Here is a 20,645-nt window from a genome sequence, read left to right as displayed (position 1 = left end):
TATTCCAGCAAGAAAACAAAAATGGAAGAGCACCTGTGACGCCATTGCGGATTCTCTCACCTCAACAGTACAATATGTCAAGGTAACACCTCCCACTCATCTCCCCCATCCCACCAAGAAACAATCCTAATACAGGGAACTCTTGCAAAACTAGGTTACCTAGTAGTGACTGGAGAAGTTAGTAATTTATGGCAGAACTTGTGAAAGATATGGCAATTTCCTGCGATATCCTCGGGAGACCGTACTAAATTAATTTTAAGTATCTTTGGGGTTCATTGTATTAAATGAATGATTTATGTATTATTGTGGGCCAAGACTGTATGTAACCTCTAAAGGGGGTGATATGCGAGACCTGGAGGTTCAAACAATATGCGAGACAAGAATGGGCTTTTAGAATAAAAACCATTAAATTATTTTCCTGGGGAATATCTAGGAAAAGCTGAATGCATATTCCTCAACCCCTATTATGAAAAAACCTAGCCTTTTGAAGCTAAGCCATGAGAAGAGGGTCTTTGTCTGCTGATTACCTGTTACTGAAGGCCACCATCAAAGGCCCAAGCTGTATAAAGAAACAGTTGTTCTGCCCAGTCTGGGTTCTAGTTCTAAATCTGAATCAGTTATGAACTTGTAACCACAGGGAAACCCAGTTGTGGGTTTGAAGGACTGACACCTACTACACCCGAGGTTAAGCTGTGGTGATCTCTGATAAGCTTTTTAGTATGCGTGTAGGTTCTTTTACTGTTTTAATGTTTTTTCTGTAATGCTTTCATCTTAAGAATAAATGTGCTTATTTAGTAAAAGCTATGTGGTAACTTGTAGTATAGCTGTTCATAGCCTTCAGAGAGAAAGCAAAGCAAAGCAAAGCACAGGCACTGGCCTGTTTAGGCAATCTGGCTTGCTGAGGATATCACAGTGCAGGCAGGGGACGGTGCAGCTTGGAAAAACCCTGGTCAGGAGGGAGAGAGACATGGGTGTCTGCTCAAGAGAGGTGATGGCTGAGGAACCAAGTGCCTAAAGTAGGTGCACTTGAGCGACCACAGAGGGGGAACACAGGTGTAGTTGCCTGAATGGTGATAGCACCCAGTGTACCCAGAGAACAACTCCGATAAGCAGAGGATAAAGGATGAATAAACTGTGGAGCCAATTTCTTTGGATTAGTTTCTTGAATGTCTGGAAAGGCAGTCCTTTCCAGACATTCAAGAAACTAATCCAAAGAAATTGGCTCCACAGTTTATTCATCCTTTATCCTCTGCTTATCGGAGTTGTTCTCTGGGTAAGCAATTAGGAACTGTGGCAGCCGTGGGATAAGCATGGTTTCACTTAAAAAGTGCAGAGATTGTCTGTAAGGTATACACAACCACTTTAGACTAATTTTAAAGGTTCTGGATATGTACAGTCTAATACAATTGCAAGACTATGGTTCTTTAGAGGCAATTCCTTGAAGGAAAAATCCAGTTTCTTTCATATATATGCAAGAACCACTATTATTAAACATCTTGCATCTACTTTTTTTTTCAGAATTTCATGGGCAGTAAGTGGATTTTTTGGATCAAAAGTTAAAGGAAACAGAGCTCTAGAACTTACAAACCACAATTTAATTTAATTTCTGTGGAAGAACCCAGAATAACATTAGGCTTGTAGCAGACCTTAAGTACAATCTCGTATTTCCCTGAAAAACAACACACCCTACATTCAACTCGTGCACATCAGTGTTTAATATTTGCTACTGTAGCTGAGGTAATTAGGTTTTACATTACACTGTAGGCGAGTAATTGAGTAGCATTTTCTTATCTGTTGGAGGCAAAATTAAGTTCATTGTGAAGATATGGAGGCTGTTAGTGGGCATTATGGTATGTTTAAGAGATGCCACACAATTTGGCACCTCCTTGCTTTTAAGGGTTTGTTTAAAAAAATCACACTTCTCTAACCATCATCCTTTTTAAATTAAGTTTTTGTTTGTGCAATAAAACACAACAAAAATACCACTTTTTAGTAACTGGTAGATGTTAAAAGTAGGTTGATTTCTCCAACACGTTTAGTTAAGTCTAAATAATCATCACTTATGTATTTTTACCTGAACAACACACAAACATGCTTTCTCTCTTCTCTCTCTCAAAACGTGTGGCCATCTCCTCTTGGCTGGCTTCCTCTTCATCTCTGCACTCTTGTAGCTTCTTCATTTTCTCCATAAGTGCTTCAACTTCACAGAAAGATTCTGTAGTCTTAAAATTAAAACACACACACACTTTAGTGCTCTCTATTCTAGAATGTGACAGCTGTGATACAAACTGTGAAGCCAGAAGTTTAAAGTTAAAGCTAAAGCTCATACTACAACCTTGATTTGCATCTTTTTTTTTAAAATATTTTCTAGAAAGACCAGAACTCTTCTTATGTAGAGAGATACTGATCTAAGAGCTCTAGTGTGATTGTATTAAAGATTTAGTCTTCCACTTTGTAAATAAAATTATAAGTCAAAATAAGTGCACTGACTCTGGGTACTGTTTGAATCATAAATACATATTTTATTGGCTCAATATCCATTAAAAAGGAACTCTAAAACAAAAATCCCCCAGGCTACAGCAAATAAAATCCTCATCTTCAATTTTCCCACCTTTGCCCAATCAGTCCTCCACTTCCTCTCTGCCTCACATAGTATGCTTTGTCTTCCAAGGAAAGCCTGGGTAAATAGGTGTATTGCATTGTGCCCTTATCATCCACAAACCCAGACTCTTATGAAGTTACAGAGTCAAGGAGCCCACACTGAAAATGCCCTGCACCACCAGATCTCTTCTGTTTATACCAAGGTCTTCAAGAGTTAACCAGCACCCAAACCTGAGATCATGATCTTTGACTTTTAACTGCAAAGGATAGCCAGCTGAAAACCAATGCAGAACAGGGAGCACTAATGAGCAAGACATACTGCCTAACGTAAAGGCATTCAGAAGATTCTGAATGGTCTGTGGGTGTAGAGTTTGGGTCTCATGTAAAAGGAAGAGGTGTTCATCCTCCAGCAAAGTGCAGATTGAAAAAAGGAACCTTGGTGACTGCTGCTGTTTGGATATTTAGAAGCTGCAGAGTGACCAACTAAACCCCCAGTTTGCCAACTGGAATGACAAATGGAAGGCAGACACCCTCAGCTGAGGGGACAGAGATAACTGCCACTTCTGATTGCTTCCCCCAGACTATCATTTCAGTTTGATCTAAGTTTAGCTTAAGCCACCTAACCCTCATCCAAGTTCGTCCACACTCTGGGTAAATCACTCTATTGTGCCACTCAAGTTGGGTGAAATGGAGATGCAGAACTAGATCTCATCCACCTATTGGATTAATGCAGAAACACCAGTATGAACTTGTTAAAACTGGAGACTGTTACATGCTCAAACTCCTAGATGGTAACAGATCCTTACTGAAATGCTTCCAGCTGGGCTGTCATGAGTTTCATCCACTCCATGGTTGCCATTTGTAATATCACAGATGCAATAGTTACTGACAGAGGGGAGCTTGAAGGTGTGGCCACCCTCACAATGAATTTCTGGGCTGATTCCACAGCCAAATGTGAAAGATGCAAGTGAATGGTAGTGTGTAAGGAGAACAACTGCGTGGATCAGCTCTGCCAGGGACCAGCTATGCTCTTCTGTCTTCAGAAGTTGCTTTAAAAGAAACACAAACACAAGATTTAAAAAAAAAACAAAAAAAAAACCCCACCTGTATTGGTGGCTCAGAAACTTCATCAACCTAATCAGCCTAGTCCCACAAACTTTTTAATGCACTTGTCAATACTTGTTCTCTGGAAAGAAGTCATTCTTCCAAAACTCAAGCTCTCTTGTTATGTCTTTCCTCAGTAAGCTAGAAGCTGCACAGACAAATGCAGAGCTTACCCTCGAAAAGGACCAAACAGAGAGTGAGGTAAGGGGTCAAACAGACAAATTAGGAAGCAACTGGCCACATCCTCATTATACTATTAATTTCAAGAGACTAATACCTCCCTCCTCCTCGCATCCCATAATACTGCCATAATCAATCCTTGTATTGCTGGTTTTATTACTGATAAGCCATTGACAGAAGGAGGGAGGGAGTTGTGGTAATGAGGTCACATGGGTAAGCCAAATAGCAGATGACTTTTTGCCAAAAAATAGCACTTGTATCAGTTGAAGTGGTTTCATTTTGCTTTCAGGTTTCCACTGAAGTCAGGCTGGCTGGTTTTTCAATTTCACACCATTAATAAAACAATGCTTCTACTCAAACCTTCAAGTTCAGCTTGCACAGGCAGAAATTGGATGGTTTTAGCCCATCTCTGCAATCTCGGAAAGCCCCAGGCAGTTCCTGGCAAATAAGCTGCCTAAAGAAAGTCTGGGGGTGAAACAGGGCTCAAGACTCCATCTTCCCCAGTGGCTCCACATGGGAGGAATTATCAGTCACTGACAGAACACTTTAAACCCCAGCTTCCACTTCAGACAGGAACAAGTGGGAGGTTCTTAGCCTTTGCAAAAAGAGTATGCTTCTTCCCCTCCAGCAAGGCCAGCCTCTGCTTCCCCACCTGGCAGATGTTTCTCAGAGAAAGTAACACACTCTTCCTCCTTTCTCTGGTGAGTGAAAAGAAGCAGCAGCAGGAAGAGCTGCTCTGAACAGCAGCTGTTAAGCAGAGAGTGGCTTTAGAAGGAGAGCATTATACTTCAGGTTATTGCTTCTGTTGTTTTTATATATATAATTTGCTTTTAAAAAGTTGCTTAAGTGTGAGAGTGTCATGGAATCAGAAGAGAAATATGTACATTTTATATGCATATACAGTAGACCGGAGTGTCTAGGTTCAAAATACATAGTTTTCAATCAGTCAGTTAAAAATTTGCTGATCTCCACCTATTCTAATGCCCTAGCACCATCTTGAAAATCCTGAGTTCAAGAGAAATGTATAATAATCTTGTTTTAAGAGGGTACATATCTGAATATGCACCCTCTACTTTTAAGTCTCAAGTTGGATTACCCAGAGCCTCAGCCATTTTAAATGTGGGTTCCACACAGCCCCAAGTAGAGCCTACAAAATCAGGTGCTATATGCCAGTGACATACCATCACCGTTTTAAGTAACACATGTCCATCTTACTGAGGGTTATATATCAGGGCTGCCAGAGTCACACTGTGGTACACTAACATGCAGTTCTTCCAAAGTACCAGTAGAACTGCTTTCTAAATAAGAACTCTACTCAGTGAGATGAGACCAGTAATTATTTTGAGTTCATGATATGTCATTTCCATAATGATTACAGTATTTCAGCTACAAAAAGGGTAAATAAAAACCACTAGAGAAAAAAAATGAGCTTCCTCCTCAGCCCCAAGAAATTTAGACTGCATTTAATGTAGTGAGGATGCGTAAGATGTTGCATAAGAGAAGACTAACCTCAATATGCTCTTTGGTGATAAGCCAGGGCCGATGAGCCAATATTTTATTCAATTCTCCTAAATTTTGCAGTTTGTGAGGTGCATTCTCTAGGCCATTCAGCCATTTGGGGTCTCCTCCAACATGAAGGAAGTCATTAACATGGAGGTTAACTAGATAGGAGCACTGATGTCTTGCTGCAGCCTAGAAGGAAAAAATAAATAATAATGCAGAAGAATCTTTGCAAATTAGCTCGTAGCAATGACGCAAATCATCATTACAATGTAAGATTTTGCAGTGGTCAAAATCTGTAATTAAAACAACTTATGATTAACACAGTAGCTTGTTTCAATTATTCCTCTTCAGAATATACAAGTGAACATTTTTCATTCATATTCACCATAATAGTGTTTTGATTTTGCATCTTTAAAATCTAATCTAAAATTGGCTTGTGGGAAGCTGATTCTAAAGTTTTGTCGGTAAAAGCCAGAAAAACTGGCACTTTTCCAGTAAGGAATGTGATTATACATGATTTCCATTGCTAGGTTAGATAAGGCTCAGAGTTTCAAGATAACTTAAATGGACACAGACTGCTGCATTGGTACAATGGAGACTACAATCTACACCTGTAACAGTTAATTATGACAATTTTGGAATCTAACAGGAAATTTGGTTGGAATCTGAAGATTCTGAAATTCTGACTGAATGGTAAAGTTATTTATATTGAGGTGTGCTGGACAAGACACAGGCCTTGGCTACACTGGCGCTTTACAGCGCTGCAACTTTCTCGCTCAGGGGTGTGAAAAAACACCCCCGAGTGCAGCAAGTTACAGCGCTGTAAAGCACCAGTGTAAACAGTTCCCCAGCTGTAAGCTAATCCCCACGGGGAGGTAGAGTAGCGCTGGCACCGCGATCACACTCGCGGCAGTGCTGTACAGCTGCAAGTGTAGCCATACCCACAGATTGTTAAAAGCCTGGCTTAAAAAACAGATTTGAGGTACATAGGAATCTGATGGGAAAATAATCTTCCTATTCATATGACACTAAGATTATCTTTTTTCCTCCTCCCATTCCTTTTGAAAGCATGAGCATTTAGACCGTAAGCACTGATCTCATAAAACTGTACTTAGAAAAGAAAATAAAGATAGTGTTCTATAAAATACAAAATACTTTTGGTAATTACTCTGGCATTTCCCTTAACATACATTGAAAGGCCTTCCCCTCAGCTGAACAACAAAATGTAGTTAACATCTGTTGTAAAAAGGATTAAAGAAAGTTGCCAAAATGGCTCTTTCTGCTTGCTACTCTGCATTCCAACATACCATTATCCCTATGTAGTGTCGGTAATGAAGAGGCAATGGGCCATCCATCTGCAGTAGATAGTGCTGAGTTTTCAGAAAGCTTCCTAGATACTGCGGGTGGAAAACCATCACTAAGGTGATGTTGTCCAAACGGCCCAAAGTAGCAAAAGAATCTGCAAACAATGTATGCATCTGGGCATCTTCATTTCCCACTTGAAGAATCTGATTGAATTAAAAAGAGGACTTTAGAAACAGTTTTCCAAAATGTACCAACAAAATTATGATTAAGTATTTATATCACATTGTTCTCAGAAGCCTCAATTAGGTTTTGGGCATCCATTCTGCTAACTGTGTATCTAATGTTTATTAAGTTTCTTTAGAAATCCTAGTTAAAGTATGAGGGAATTGCATGTGACATTTTAAGGTGCAGCCCTGAAATTCAGACTGCATGTAGGTAATAAGAATATGTGCATCTCTGGCAGGGCCAGTTCACACTACTCTCAAGAGCATAGCTTAGCCATTGTGGAAAACAGCAAAAAACATAGCTGAGTGTAGTGAGGGGTAATCATAGTATCTATAAAAGGCGTAAATGCTAGTTAAGAAAAAAAAAAAAAAAGTTAAGTGCTATCTGGCTACCTGGCAATAGGGGGAAACCCAGGATTAAAACTTCAGACTTCTCAGAAAACTGACCACAGTCACGTCAATAAATCCTCTCGTTACACCAGTCTCCCCTGCCAATCAATTCATAGAGCAGCACTGAAAGAGCTCTATCACATGCTCTTTGAGCTGAAGGAATGATAAACTTCTGTTCATTTGGAGAAGTGGTAAGAGCTCACCAGAACTAAGGGATAGAGCAGGGGTGGGCAAACTATGGCACACAGACCGGATCCGGCCCACCAGCCATTTTAATCCAGCCCTCGAGCTCTGGCTGGGGAGCAGAGTCTGGGGCTTGCCCTGCTCCGGCATTCCAGGGGGGAGCAGGGTCAGGGGCTGCTCCAAGCAGCTCACAGAAGCAGCGGCATGGCCCTCTTTGGCTCCTACACGTCGGGGTAGCCAGGGGGCTCCGCTCTGCATGTTGCCCAAGCGCCAGCCCCACAGCTCCCACTGACCAGGAACTGCAGGGGTGGTGCCTGCAGATGAGGTAGCATGCAGAGCCACCTAGCTGTGCCTCCGCGTAGGGACATGCTGCTGCTTCTGAGAGCTGCTTGAAGTAAGTGCTGCCTGGAGCCTGCACCCCTCCCAGGCCCCAACCCCCTGCCACAGCCCTGATCCCCCCTCTCGCACTCTGAACCCCTCGATCCCAGCCCAGAGTACTCTCCTGCACCCCAAACCCCTCAGCCCCACCCCAGAGCCCGCACCCCCAGCCGGAGCCTGCACCCCTTACCGCACTCCAACTCCCTTCCCCTGCCCTGATCCCCCTCCTGTCCTCCAAACCCCTCGGTCCCAGCCCAGAGCACCCTCCTACACCCCAAGCTCCTCATCCCCAGCCCCACTCCAGAGCCCGCACCCCCAGACAAAGCCCTAACCCCGCCCCCACCGGAGGCCCCTCCTGCACCCTGAACTCCTCATTTCTGGCCCCACCCCAGAGCCCGCACCCCCAACTAGAGCCCTCACCTGCTCCCATACCCCAACTCCAATTTTGTGAGCATTCATGGCCCGCCATACAACTTCTATTTCCAGATGTGGTCCTCGGGTCAAAAAGTTTGCCCACCCCTGGGATAGAGGCTCCTCTGGACCTTTGTGGACCAGTAAGAGGAGCCAGCCCACACTTGAATACTGCATATGGGACAGGGCAAGTAATTATCATTATGAAAAACAACTCTGCATTTCTTTTGTAAAATATGGTTGTGTAAAAGTGCCATGAAAACTCCAGAATTCCACATGGCCATTATTGTTTTCTAGTTTAGCAGAACCATTGCCAGTCTGATGATGATTTATTATGATCAACAGTGTGCAAAATATTTTGCAGATCAACAGCTGTTCTAAAACCATGTGGGTCCTTAATGACTTTACCTTAAAAGCATACAGCTCACTGTGTACTTGCAAACAACATACCTCCTTCTCTGGGATGAATCTGCTTGGTCCATGTCCCAGTGGTCTAGGAATTCTAATTCCAAGTTCCTAGAAAAGAGAATTACACCATCTCAGTTTTCAGCTATAAACATTTCAGCTCTGGCTTCAGGGAAGAAAAAAATTCACCAAACAAACAGACCTGTGCTTGTTTTAGTGGTACACTCTGTACACATGCAGTTATTTTTCTACTCATGCTTCATAACTAACCATACTTGTTTACAGTACATCACACTGCTCTGGTTAAAAACAATAAAACCTGTTACTGAAAACCTTAATTTTGCATAAAATACTTGGCAGAGCGTCCAGAACAATTTGTTCAGTACACAGCAGCCAGTCATGTGATATGTCACTGATGCAAAATGAGATTGATGCATTTCTACACATCTGCAGTAAACCAACATACCAATCTCTGTGCATCTGTCAGGAAATGAAACAGCTGTAACCTTAACCAATTGTTTTTTTCAACCTTAGTGATGTGTGTGAATCGCTAAAGGTATCTGCAAATAAAAAGCAAGCAAACAAAAACTTAAGAGACATTAATGAGCTATTTAAGTTGACAGAGAGAAAGACAGGTAATTACATCCAACCTGAAGAACAGTTTACCACAAAACTTTTGCTCAAACACAGACAATTTATCTCAATACCTAGGAGATTAGAGTTATCCACATCACAACCACTGGTTATTTTTATTCTACCTGCTCAACTGAAGGATGCTTCATATTAAATCTGTTGCACCTGGGAATTTTGAGGCCCAGTTATCCTCTCAGTATCCAGGTAACAACCATGTACTTCAATGGGAATTACTTGGATCTTCTTAGGGGGAGAACGGTATCGGGGGTAGCCGTGTTAGTCTGTATCCACAAAAACAACGAGGAGTCCGGTGGCACCTTAAAGACTAACAGATTTATTTGGGCATAAGCTTTCATGGGTAAAAAAACCCTTTTTGTTTTTTTGGTTTTTTTTAGGGGAGAATGTGGCTCCTAGAAGTCAATTGGTCTTATCTAAAAATAAGTTGCTGCCTAAGCTTTCATTTACATGCAATGAATTTACACAAACAGAAATATTATCCAAATACAAGAAAAAAAAGACCAATAATAAGCAAGGCTGGTGCTTGTGACTTGTTACTAGATTTTTCAAGACAAATCAAGGTTATTATAAACTTTATCCATCAATTACAGTTCCTGAACTTTTCCCTAATAGAAACGAGCTACAAACAAGCTTCAGACTGCAGAGTGAATTAACACTGACCCTTGTCCATGGTACCCATATGTGATCTCAAGATTCTATTTATCTAATCTGCCTCTTACTTCTTAAGTCGGATGTTTTCATTTCTTGAGTTATACTTGGGAAAGGGTTAACTAAAAGGTGTCCTTACCACTAATGTTTTCAAATCTTACATGGAAGGATAAGGCTTGTGATGGAGCCTTTTCCTACTGCAGGTCACAAGGTTCAAAAACGTTATACTTGTCAACTAAATCTGTAATACAACGTGTGTCAGAGTTGGGCTGAATTTATATCCTCAAAAGAATCTTACCCCACAGAGGCCAGCTACTTCCTGTCCTGGCCACCATATACTGATAAATTAAAGAAAGATCTTACATCCAAGTGACAATAAGAAAATAAAAAGATCTTTATGCAACATTTAATTTAACAGATGTCTCCAAACCTAGCTTCCAACTCATACACAGCAGGAGAAAAATCTTAGTTTAATTCTTGGACAGCTAAATTTTAGTCTTTCCCCTTCCCAGAACGATTACAAGAAAAAAGCCTCAAAGTTCTACAACCTGAGACTCATAAGCTTACTAATTTATTTTGCCCAATACGATCTAAAATATATCAGCAAGTCCGGACCTTCAACTTTCTTGTCCCCTCATAACATAATGATTATGCTGCAGGAAGAAGGTTTAATTTTAAAACAGCTCTGTAAATAAAGAGAGAAAACACCTTTATGTAACATAACTTTTTTAAAAGCACTACAAGGGAGAGGAAGGATGTCTCTGTGGTTAGGGCTTGGGAGACCTGGGTTCAAATCTGCTCCGGCACAGACTTTTTCTGTGACTATGAGCCACTTAGTGTCTCTGTGCCTCAGATCCCAGGTGTAAAATAAAAATAGAAGCACCTGCAGGGTTTTTTGAGAATACATGCACTAGAGATTGTTTCAGAGTAGCAGCCGTGTTAGACTGTGAGGCTGTCAGATACCACACAGGTCATAGTAGAAACTCAAGAGTTGCAAACATCTCAGGATCGGAGGTTGTAACATTATGGTTATTCTTTCAAAAGTTTACAACTGAACATCGACTTAATACAGCTTTGAAACTTTACTATGCAGAAGAAAATGCTGCTTTCCCTTTATTTTATTTTTTTAGTAGTTTACATTTAACAGTACTGGACTGTATTTGCCTTTTTTTTAAATCTTTGCTACTGCCTGACTGCATATTTCTGGTTCCAAATGAGGTGTGTGGCTGACTGGTCAGTTCATAACGCTGAGGTTCTACTGTACCTAAGATAGAGAGGTGTTCTTTAGACCTTAAATTGTGTACTTTAAAAAAAAAATCAGTTTCTATTCTGATATTCATGACCACTTGTATCTAACTCAGATTTTCCCTGTTTCCAATGTTTCAAATACTACACTGACAAGGTAACAATTTCAGTCTCTTACTAACACTTAGAATGATCCCCTTCCCATAAAGGCCTTTCCTGTAGCTCCAACATGTCACTCCATTCTCAGAAGCTTTTCATTAGGCCTTCATTTCCACCACAATGAGTTCAAGTATCCTGTCCTCACCTCCCCAACTGTCTCCCACCCATATTGTCCTCTTCTCCATAGAAATCCCTCCCGATATAACTGTAAAGTTACTACTTTCTCCTCCTTCAAATCCCTCCCCAAGATGCAATTCTCCTATGATGACTTATGATTCCAGTTTCTCTAAACTATTTGGGACATGGACTGTGTTTGTTCAGCACCTAGCACAATATGATACCAACCATGACTGGGGCCTTTCAGTGCTACTTCAAGATAAATAAGCAATAGCAAGTCTCTTCATCTGTCATGTCTGCTCTTTCTTAAAAGCCAGATTAAAAGAATGTTAACGTTGCAAAGTTAAGCACTGAAAGTCACAAAAATGCCCAACCTTAGCTTTACCTCCTTGTGCATTACAATATACATTACACAGGAGCCTCACCTCACTCTACCTATGAAATTGACATAGCTCCTGTGACAGTTCTCAGAGTATCTTGGACTGAGAGTCACCTTGTTACCCTCTGCCTCCAGCATGAAGGAGTCTTGCTTGTGCTTAACTGGGTGTCAGCTCCCTGACACCACCAGCCCATCAGCCACTAGCACAAGCTCCTCTTGGCTCTGCCAGTCCTTACTTTGCCTCACAGTTTAACAATAGGTGCACCCTGGTCCCAGAATCCCTTTGAAGAATTTCTCGGTAGTGTCCAGCCCCTTATTCACTGAACACTCTCAGAAATACCAGGTCTGCTGTTCCCAAGGGAACAGAGCACACATCAGCTTGTACGATTCAACTCAGGATCGGCACCTAGCTTAATATCACAGCATTTAGATATATTTATAGTGAAAACAAGAATAAAGTTTATCATCAAAGATTTACAGCTCAAGGGACAGTAAGAAAACAGGAAATAAACAGTTACATAAAAAAAAAAATGTAACTTGCTTTCTAAAGACTAAACTTAACTAAACAGGTTAACCTCATGTCTAAAGACGTTTCTCACCCCAGAAGTCCTCTGCAGCTTTTTTCAGCCAAAATTGGCTGAGATCCCATTTTCTTGAAGGTAAACACATTGTCTGTTTACTTTCTTCGTGCAGGATAAGGGGGTATCTTTGCCTTCTACTTATATCCCCAAAGTTTATTGCTTGTACTCAGAGACAGCATAGCCACCCCCAGCTACTCTGTTCTCTCTCTGTGGGCTTCACATCTCTTCAATAACTTTGTATGTAAGTGTGCATCCACTGTGAACAAAATGTCTTGTCTGACAGAAATCTTTTCCATTTGTGCAGTTGACTCATACCTAGACTCTAAGAACATATTTGCAGTATATATACACATAACTCCTTACACAGTATCTGTGCTTACAATTCACAATGATATTAATGACCAGAGTGACCTTGTCTTTCATTTAACACCTGACATGACATTGTTTGGTGAACCAGAATGGACATTCCTGTAACTCTCTTGCCAGTTAGCATTAGAGGGTTCTTGGGACACGGCCTCCATTACTGTAGTATCTGTGTGCATCACATCTAATGAAGGTATCCATTACTTCACTGAGGTGTTGTGTGAAGTGCTACTGTCCTGATTTTACAGATGAAAAACTGAGACAGAGAGACTATGCCTATACTGGTGCCCAAGGTATGAATGCAGCATGGCTAGACATAGCCACACTTAACGGCTAAAACTAGCAATATAGACACAGGAGCATAGGCTGAGGTGCAGGCTAGCAACTTAAGTACGTACCCAGGGTCCCCAGCATATTCACAGAGCACAAACTGAAGTCTATGCCGTTGCATCAACAGTGCTATTTTTAGCCATGCTAGCATGGGTAAAGCTAGCATGGGTATGTCTACCCATGCTACAATTACACCCTGGGTTGCAGTATAGATGTACCATAAGTGACTTGCCCAACATCATAGAGAAAGTCCCCTTCCATGGACTCTCTCTCTCTCAGGGCAAGTTTTTCAGCTGGTGGAAATTTGTTTATGCAAATGTATGCTAGCTGAGCATCTGGCCCTCAAAAGTGGAGGCTGAATGGTGCACAATTAATGCAATAGGTGCACAACATTAATTATGTTTCCTAATAACCACTCTTCTCTCACTACACCCTGCCTCATTCAATACATCTTGTTTAGTACATTTGTTTTAATCATATATCAAAATTCTACATCCACACATGCTTCGTGCAGCTCACTTTCATTTAAAATGCTGGAAAATAATTATTCAAGTGTTACAAAACTACCATGTGCCTGCAAACTACATGTTGCTTTTCAATGCCCCCAAACTGCCAAAGCAAGCCATTTTTAATGTAGACAGGAAAGGCGCCTCTCCTGCCCAAGAGCTATCTACCTACCAAGTTTCAGGGTTCTGCCCCAAGGTCTTGGTGCTTTATTATTAGAGATGTTCCCCAAAAAGTCACAATTGTGTAATACTTGGAGAAAGTATGTATTTCTACTCTCTTTAAAACAAAACACATTACCCCCAGACAAAAGACCAAACATGGGAAGTTTCACCCCAAACAGCTGAAGTTATGAGCAAATGAAACAGGGCCTTTAGAATGGGAATGCCTGGACCTTAACTTTAGCTATTGCTACAGCACTTGCACTCACCTATGATATCTTCTTTGACCACTGGGTCTCATCACTGGTTACCAACTATTAAAGCACTGCCGTATTTGCCCTTGTTACCATAAAAATCTCTCTCAAAACTCAATTATAGTTCTGTCACCAGAGTGATGCACCAGATGGTGCACTGTTATCAATTGTGAATTTGCAATAAGTTACTTTCATGAGCTGAAAACCATTCACAAACCAGTCTGCAGTTTGTTTCCCTGATGTCATGCACAGTCTCTTTACCTCGAGTACAGTAACAATGTTGCAAGTCTGGGAAAGATACATTTGTGTATTTACTTAAATCACTGTAAACAGAAGAACACTTCCGCACAAATTGTAGGCAGAGTGGGAATATAATTCACTTCACTCAACCACATTAGTATTAATTATCATTCGATTCTTTGTGTCCTCATGAAGTACCAATGCCACTGGATACAGACATAACCACCTCAAAAATCACAAGTTCTAAAGAAACAAAGCAGTCTTTAAGAAGAGCCAAATACATTTTAGTTGCAAGAGGAATGATTTTGACTAGAATTAAGTTTTGTTGGGATTCACTTTTATGAAGAATCACCTTATGTTGGTATACTTTCATGCCTACATTAAAAATACTTTTTTAGCATCTTTTCTACTTTTTTAGGGTCAAATTTCCAAAAGCATCCAAATGATTTAGGCTCCTAAAGGCTTGTCTACATTCCCCACTGGATCGATCGCTACCCATCGATGGATCGCTGCCCATCATCTAGTCTAGACACGATAAATTGACCGCCGAGAATTCTCCCATTGACTCCGGTACTCCACCAGGGCGAGAGGCGCAGGCAGAGTCAACGGGAGAGTATCAGCCGTCAACTTATCCCAGTGAAGACACCATAGTAAGTAGATCTAAGTACGTCGATTTCAGCTACATGAAGATGCGTAACTTTGATTACACATCTTTCCCAGTGTAGACCAGGCCTAAGTCTGATTTTTAAGAGAGATTTACATGCTTTTGGAAATGTTATCCCCAGTCCCCTACTTCTCCTTCAAAGATTAGTTCAAACCACAAACTCAGTGGTAGTCATACTGAAATGCTATGAATTTGGAATACTTAATTGTTTAGATCTTAACAATAAACTACTGCACAGACTGCAGCAATAATGCACAGATTGCCACCGCAATACAGGTTATTTTGATTTCCCTGTAACTCCACTGTGGCATTTTCAGACACAAACCATAATTAGTATTAAGTTAACACTTGCTGGACCTTTATTTCCTTTCCTCTTCCCATTTTAAAATTTTGACACCAGCTCCTTTGTGCAGGAACAATTAGAGATATTCCAGAATAAAAGCACTCATCTTGTTCACACATACAGATTTAAATGATTGCAAATAACCATTCTGGTCTCCTAGAAACCCTACCAAGTTCAATAGGCCTACTGTACTTGATTTTAATCACAAATAAAGTAAAAGTGTTATTGTATTTTAAAAACAGATCTTAAAATATTATTAGCTCTACAAGTTAGATGTGAAGTGTAAAGTTTCTTCTGTCTAAAGGTTTCAGACTGCTTTTAAAATATTTACATTTCTCAACACCCATTCAAAATTGGTTAATGTGATCTGCATTTCACAGATGGAGAAACTGAGGCACAACGAGCATAAGTGATCTGCCCAAAGACATACCTCAGGTTCATGGTGGAGGCAGGAGTAAAACCCAGGAGTGCTGACTCCCAATACTTTTGTTTACTTGTTAATAAATAAATAATAATAATAACCATTATTAATTATTATTATTTGGCTCTTCTAGGATTAAATATTAACATATACATCTGGAGATATAACTAAATAAAGTTTTAGCCATGGCACTTCTGTTATGCCAGCATACTCTCCCTCTCTAGTAAAAGGCTGCCACGAGTTTATAAGAAGTTGGGTTTGTGATGGAACTATGCCAAGACCACAACCTGTTTCACTTGGTTTCAAATTAACTCAGGTCACAAATGGCTTGGATTAAAAAGGACCAGTGTCTAAACCTTCTGTGCCATCTCTGTAATATGCATGTTAAAAATATTTTATAAATATGTAATAAGATCACTGGAGCAGCTCCAAAGTAAAACTTGCAATACCAGTAGCTTTAAGGAATGGGAAAGGAGACTGGGAGGAAGCAGCATAGTTTTGGAAGGCAATAAACAAAGTTTAAATACTATTAGGACTGCATCACAAATAATAAACAAGGAAACTTAATTCTGAATATGAAGTACCAATCTTTACCATCACATTTTCTGGACAGTGCTGCTTTATGTCATTATCTTAAAGTTCTTTAAGTTCAGTATCTTAATATCTAATACATAAAGCTACACATGCAAATATGACCCAATTAAGTGTTTTCTTCCCTAGTCTCCAGAACAGGCTGGAAAAATATTATTTACTTAGACTTGACAAGACACAAGACAACAGTCACTGCCCCAGAAAGCTAATAATCTGAGACACATGCAGAAAAGACTGGCACACTGGAAAATCCAGAGGAAGAAATTACCTAGTGGCTTTGTTTGTTTTTAAAGAGCTCTGAGAAGCATGAATGGTCTCTGTTCATTCCACCTGTATATTAACTCTGAAGACTAATGACAAATCTGAATCAACAGCCAGTGTGCTTGTATATCACAGAAAAAGGAGAAAGAAGAGCCCTCTTACATAGCCTAGTCAACCTCCCTGTCAGTGAAGGATGGTTCCCTACAGTGCATCCCCAGGGATTGGCTTTGGGCACTTTTTAATAACTCAAATGATTGGGGCTTTCACAACTTCCCTTTGGAAGCCACTCCACAGTGTAATAGGATGTTGGCCCTGGTTTTCCAGCCTCCAGTTTCCAATTCTGAATGTCTTTTTGTTACACCTGGCTGTAGCCACCCACCCATTACACACCAAGCCACTAGGACGGGCGCAAGCAGCACACAACCTGGGAGGGAGGGGGCATCGAAGGACGTGCACACCTAGGCTTGGCGGAGAACAGGCAGAACACGTAGCCCACAGAAGGGACAGTTAAGCCCTCAGGTGAAGCCCAGCTGAGGGACTGTCCCGGACCCGCGCAGACGCGGCTTTGGTAGCTACCCCAGCACAAACAAACCAAAACAAGTGACCCCAGTCACGAGAACAGCCTCCCCCCGCGCTCTGCTGCCTGGCCAGCCCGCGCCCCCCACCTTTACCTTACGACCCCGGCCCGTGGGGTGGTTGCACAGCAGCCCCTGCACTGCGTACGCCTGGTTGTGGCTGGCCGTGGCCGCCAGCCTCATGCCTGCGGGAGGGACTGCGCGGGTCAGGCTGGGAGCAGACCCGTCCCTGCACAACGCGCAGCCAGCTCCCCTCTGCCAAAGGCAGCCGCGAGGCCAAGGCTAAAGCGAAGCGGCCGAGGGCGGGGGAGCCCCAGAACGGGCACAAACAAGCCGAGCGGAGCCCGGCCCCATCTCCCGCCGGCCACCAATGCGCGGGAGGCGGAGGGGCCGGGAGGCGGAGCGAAGCGCAGCGCAGCTCCCTGGCTGGGAGGAGAGTCGCAGGGGGGAAGTGGGGAAGGGGCTGCAGTTCCACGGGCAGTTTGTGCCGCTGCCGCAGGAGCCCTGGCACCCAGCGAGGGTGGCACCCAGTCGTGCCCCCCTTGTGTCAGGGAGCATGGCCGGGAGAGCGGGTATGCACAGCAGCAACTGGGAGCCCCCAGAATTGACAGCTGGGAGCCAAACGCGTCAGAGAAACATTTTCTGACACTACACTGCAAACATCCACTGATGCAACCCTGAGTGTGCTCTACTTGCGCCTCAGTGCTGGCACCCCATAGGAAAATGTTAGTTCTTCAGCTGCCCCTTACGGAGGACACTAGTGGTAACGTCTATTGAGCCTAGGCAGCTGTTTTTAAATCACGAAGTAACTATTAATAACTTCCCAATTCATCAGGCAGATCATTTCAGAGGTCAGTTATACAGATGCCATCACAATGACTACTGGGGACACATGAGGTGAAGGAAGAGAGATCCTTTTTCAGTTCCTGCATCCTCTGCTCCTCTCTCTGCCACAAAAAAAATGAGTGTTTTTGTTTAACAAAAATTACTTTTTCTAGAAAGTCATGTATTCCTTCAATCATCTATCATCTCCGTCCATCCTCACTTAAGAGCCTCTTCCTGCTTTTTAAAATAAAGTAATTAAGCCTTTTTAACAGCTAGATCATAGGAGCTTCACATGTAGCAGATGCATGTGTGAGTTTAAATAAGGTGCTCTAGCAACTTGGCCAGAAGGCTCCTGCCCAACACCATAATAGCCCTGTGCAAACATGTTTTGCAATCTCATCAGCAAAACACACAATCTTTGTTTGCAGCAGTCTATATTTCCTTCACCAAACTCCAGTGCTGTTAGATCCCCAGTTCTCCCCACCCAATTATAGCTTTCTGTTCTGGTTTGGGGTTTTCTGCACAGTTGCCAACTTTCATGGGGTAAATAAGCACCCCAACATTCACAATAAGCCAAAAATCAAGCTAATCCCATTTCAAAACAAGGCCAAAACAAGCCCTAAGAACCCCAACACTCTATGTGACTAGATCCCCCAGGCATGCAGTCTGGGACTGTGGTGGGCCTGTTGTGCAACCCTGACTCTTTCCCCCCATTTCCCATGCTTGCCCCCCTCTTGCCCCTGCTTGCCGAGAGCCAATTAAAAAAAAAAAGGCAACAAGCTACAAGCCAAACAAGCAATCAGCTACAAGCCAAAACTAGCCAACAAGCAACTCACAAGCCAATTAAGCCAAAAACAAGCCCAATTTCTGTGTTTTTTCCCACAGGTTTGGTATGTCTGGTTTTATGCCATTTTCCAAAAGTAAATACAGCATCTCCAAGTTCCAGGTCCTGAGTAAATTTTGATTTACTCTTCAAATCCATATTAAAAGTGTAAAGCTATGTTCTGTTAAATATTTATTTTAAATCAAAAGTCTTCAGGTACCAAATACTATGTGAACAAGACGAGAATGCTTGCTTCTTCAACCAGCTTTGAGAGGAGGTGGTTAGGTTGCAGAAGCTCAGAAGCCCAGAAACTTCCTTAACTAACGGGGAAAACAAAGTTTCCAGTCTGGGATTTGGACTGCTACAAACCCAGATTACTAGTTCTAACAAGTCTAATAACTGTAAAGGGAGTTACATGACCATGAACTTTGGACTTTAATTAAATATAAAACTGAATACTGAAAAACTGTTTATGCTATTCTTGGAGTGGGTTATGAATCCTGCAGCCAAATGCAGAAATCATTGAGGCCAGAACTATGCATGTGGAATGTGAAAACTTTACTCCAGGCAGTGGCTTTGCACATTTCTAAAGCTGGGTTTTCCATTCTCTCTTTTCCTAATGTCATCCCCTCTATGGAGTGCAATTAACTCTGAGAAGACAAGGCACGTTTTCTACTTTTGAAGATAGAATAGCAGCATACCATTACATTGACTAGAGGTGTGAAGGCGCTTTAGGGCCTTACTCTGTTTCCTGGTATAGAACAGGGATTTAGCTTTCCTAAATGGGCGAGGTCTTTCCAGGCTGTTACTGCTCCATACCTTCTTGAACATCAGAAAGGGCTTAGATGACAAATGGAAAAGAGAAAAAGGCAAAGCAAAGAAAGTGGTTATATTTTCAGAGCTAGTTTAAATAAACTAGTCAAGAGACCAGTTTAATTCCCACTAACTGCTTCCTTACTTCAGGCCAAAATATAACAAAGGACCAAGGAAGAACTCTCTTGCAACACGACAGACAAAAAACTGGCTTGTGTTCAGAAGAAACTATTGAAAAGAAAATAATTACCTGAAAGACTGAGATGTAAGACGTTATCCCACTATGAGAAATCTTTGTAGTTTCAACTTAAATGTCTATGCCTTCCAATAGAGAGAGACATGGTGGGTGAAGTAATGTCTTTTATTGCAATGGGTCTCAATCTGGGGCTCACAGACTATGTCTAAGGATGTTGGGGGTCATTCCTCCCCCAGCTGTGCCGATCTGGGAGCCCTGCCACTTCCCCTCCTTGCAGGGCAGCCTCTTGGTCCCGTTCTGCTCTCTGTCCCTTGCTCCCACTCATCCACCCAGCCCCCCCACCGCCGACCTCCTTGGGGCTGTGTGTGCAGAGATGTCCAAGCAGCATGTACTGTGAGGGTGGCGAGTGGGAGCCAGCCACAAAACTTCCCCACAGCCTCCTGGGGATCCCTTATCCCTGCCTCCCAGGATATGGTGGGGGCCCAATTCTCAGATTAGATAGTAGTGTAATATAAAGCCTTCTCAAATTGCAGTCATTCTATTGAGACAGCCACCAAAGGAGCTAATTATGCAGTTTATGAACTCATGTGCTCCTTATGGGCACCTGAGTCCCATCAATAGCACTGTCAGTTAGGAAACAAGATGGGCAGTAGAGTTCTCCCAGAGTGCAACACAGTTGTAGGGCTAGAGTGTCGACAGTGGGGGGGGGGACACTAGGCACTCTGGGATAGGGTTACTTTGACTTGGGTCTGTACACTGCAGATTGGACGCCAGAGCCCTCGCTTCAAGCATGGTTCAGAAAATCTTTAACCTAGGG

At 42.1% G+C, this 20,645-nt stretch overlaps 1 protein-coding gene across 9 annotated transcripts in view; it reads right to left on the bottom strand.

Moving 5' to 3' along the window:
• Positions 1-20,645, bottom strand: part of SESN1 (sestrin 1) — a 118,115-nt gene that overhangs the window by 3,465 nt on the left and 94,005 nt on the right. For 4 of the 9 annotated variants that reach the window (XM_039531138.1, XM_039531133.1, XM_039531135.1 and 1 more), the window contains 5 exons: positions 8,730-8,795; positions 6,696-6,896; positions 5,395-5,577; positions 3,408-3,650; positions 2,075-2,222 (listed from right to left, as the gene is read on the bottom strand). In XM_039531138.1, the coding sequence (XP_039387072.1) occupies positions 2,075-2,222; positions 3,408-3,650; positions 5,395-5,577; positions 6,696-6,896; positions 8,730-8,795 (841 nt within the window). Of the gene's footprint in view, positions 1-2,074; positions 2,223-3,407; positions 3,651-5,394; positions 5,578-6,695; positions 6,897-8,729; positions 8,796-17,267; positions 17,501-20,645 lie in introns of those variants that run through there. The other 5 variants (XM_039531137.1, XM_039531140.1, XM_039531136.1 and 2 more) reach the window with 4 other exon arrangements.

The sequence above is a fragment of the Mauremys reevesii genome, linkage group 3, assembly GCF_016161935.1.
Source record: "Mauremys reevesii isolate NIE-2019 linkage group 3, ASM1616193v1, whole genome shotgun sequence".
Classification (NCBI taxonomy): Eukaryota; Metazoa; Chordata; order Testudines; family Geoemydidae; genus Mauremys; species Mauremys reevesii.
This window is presented reverse-complemented; position numbering and strand designations above follow the sequence as displayed.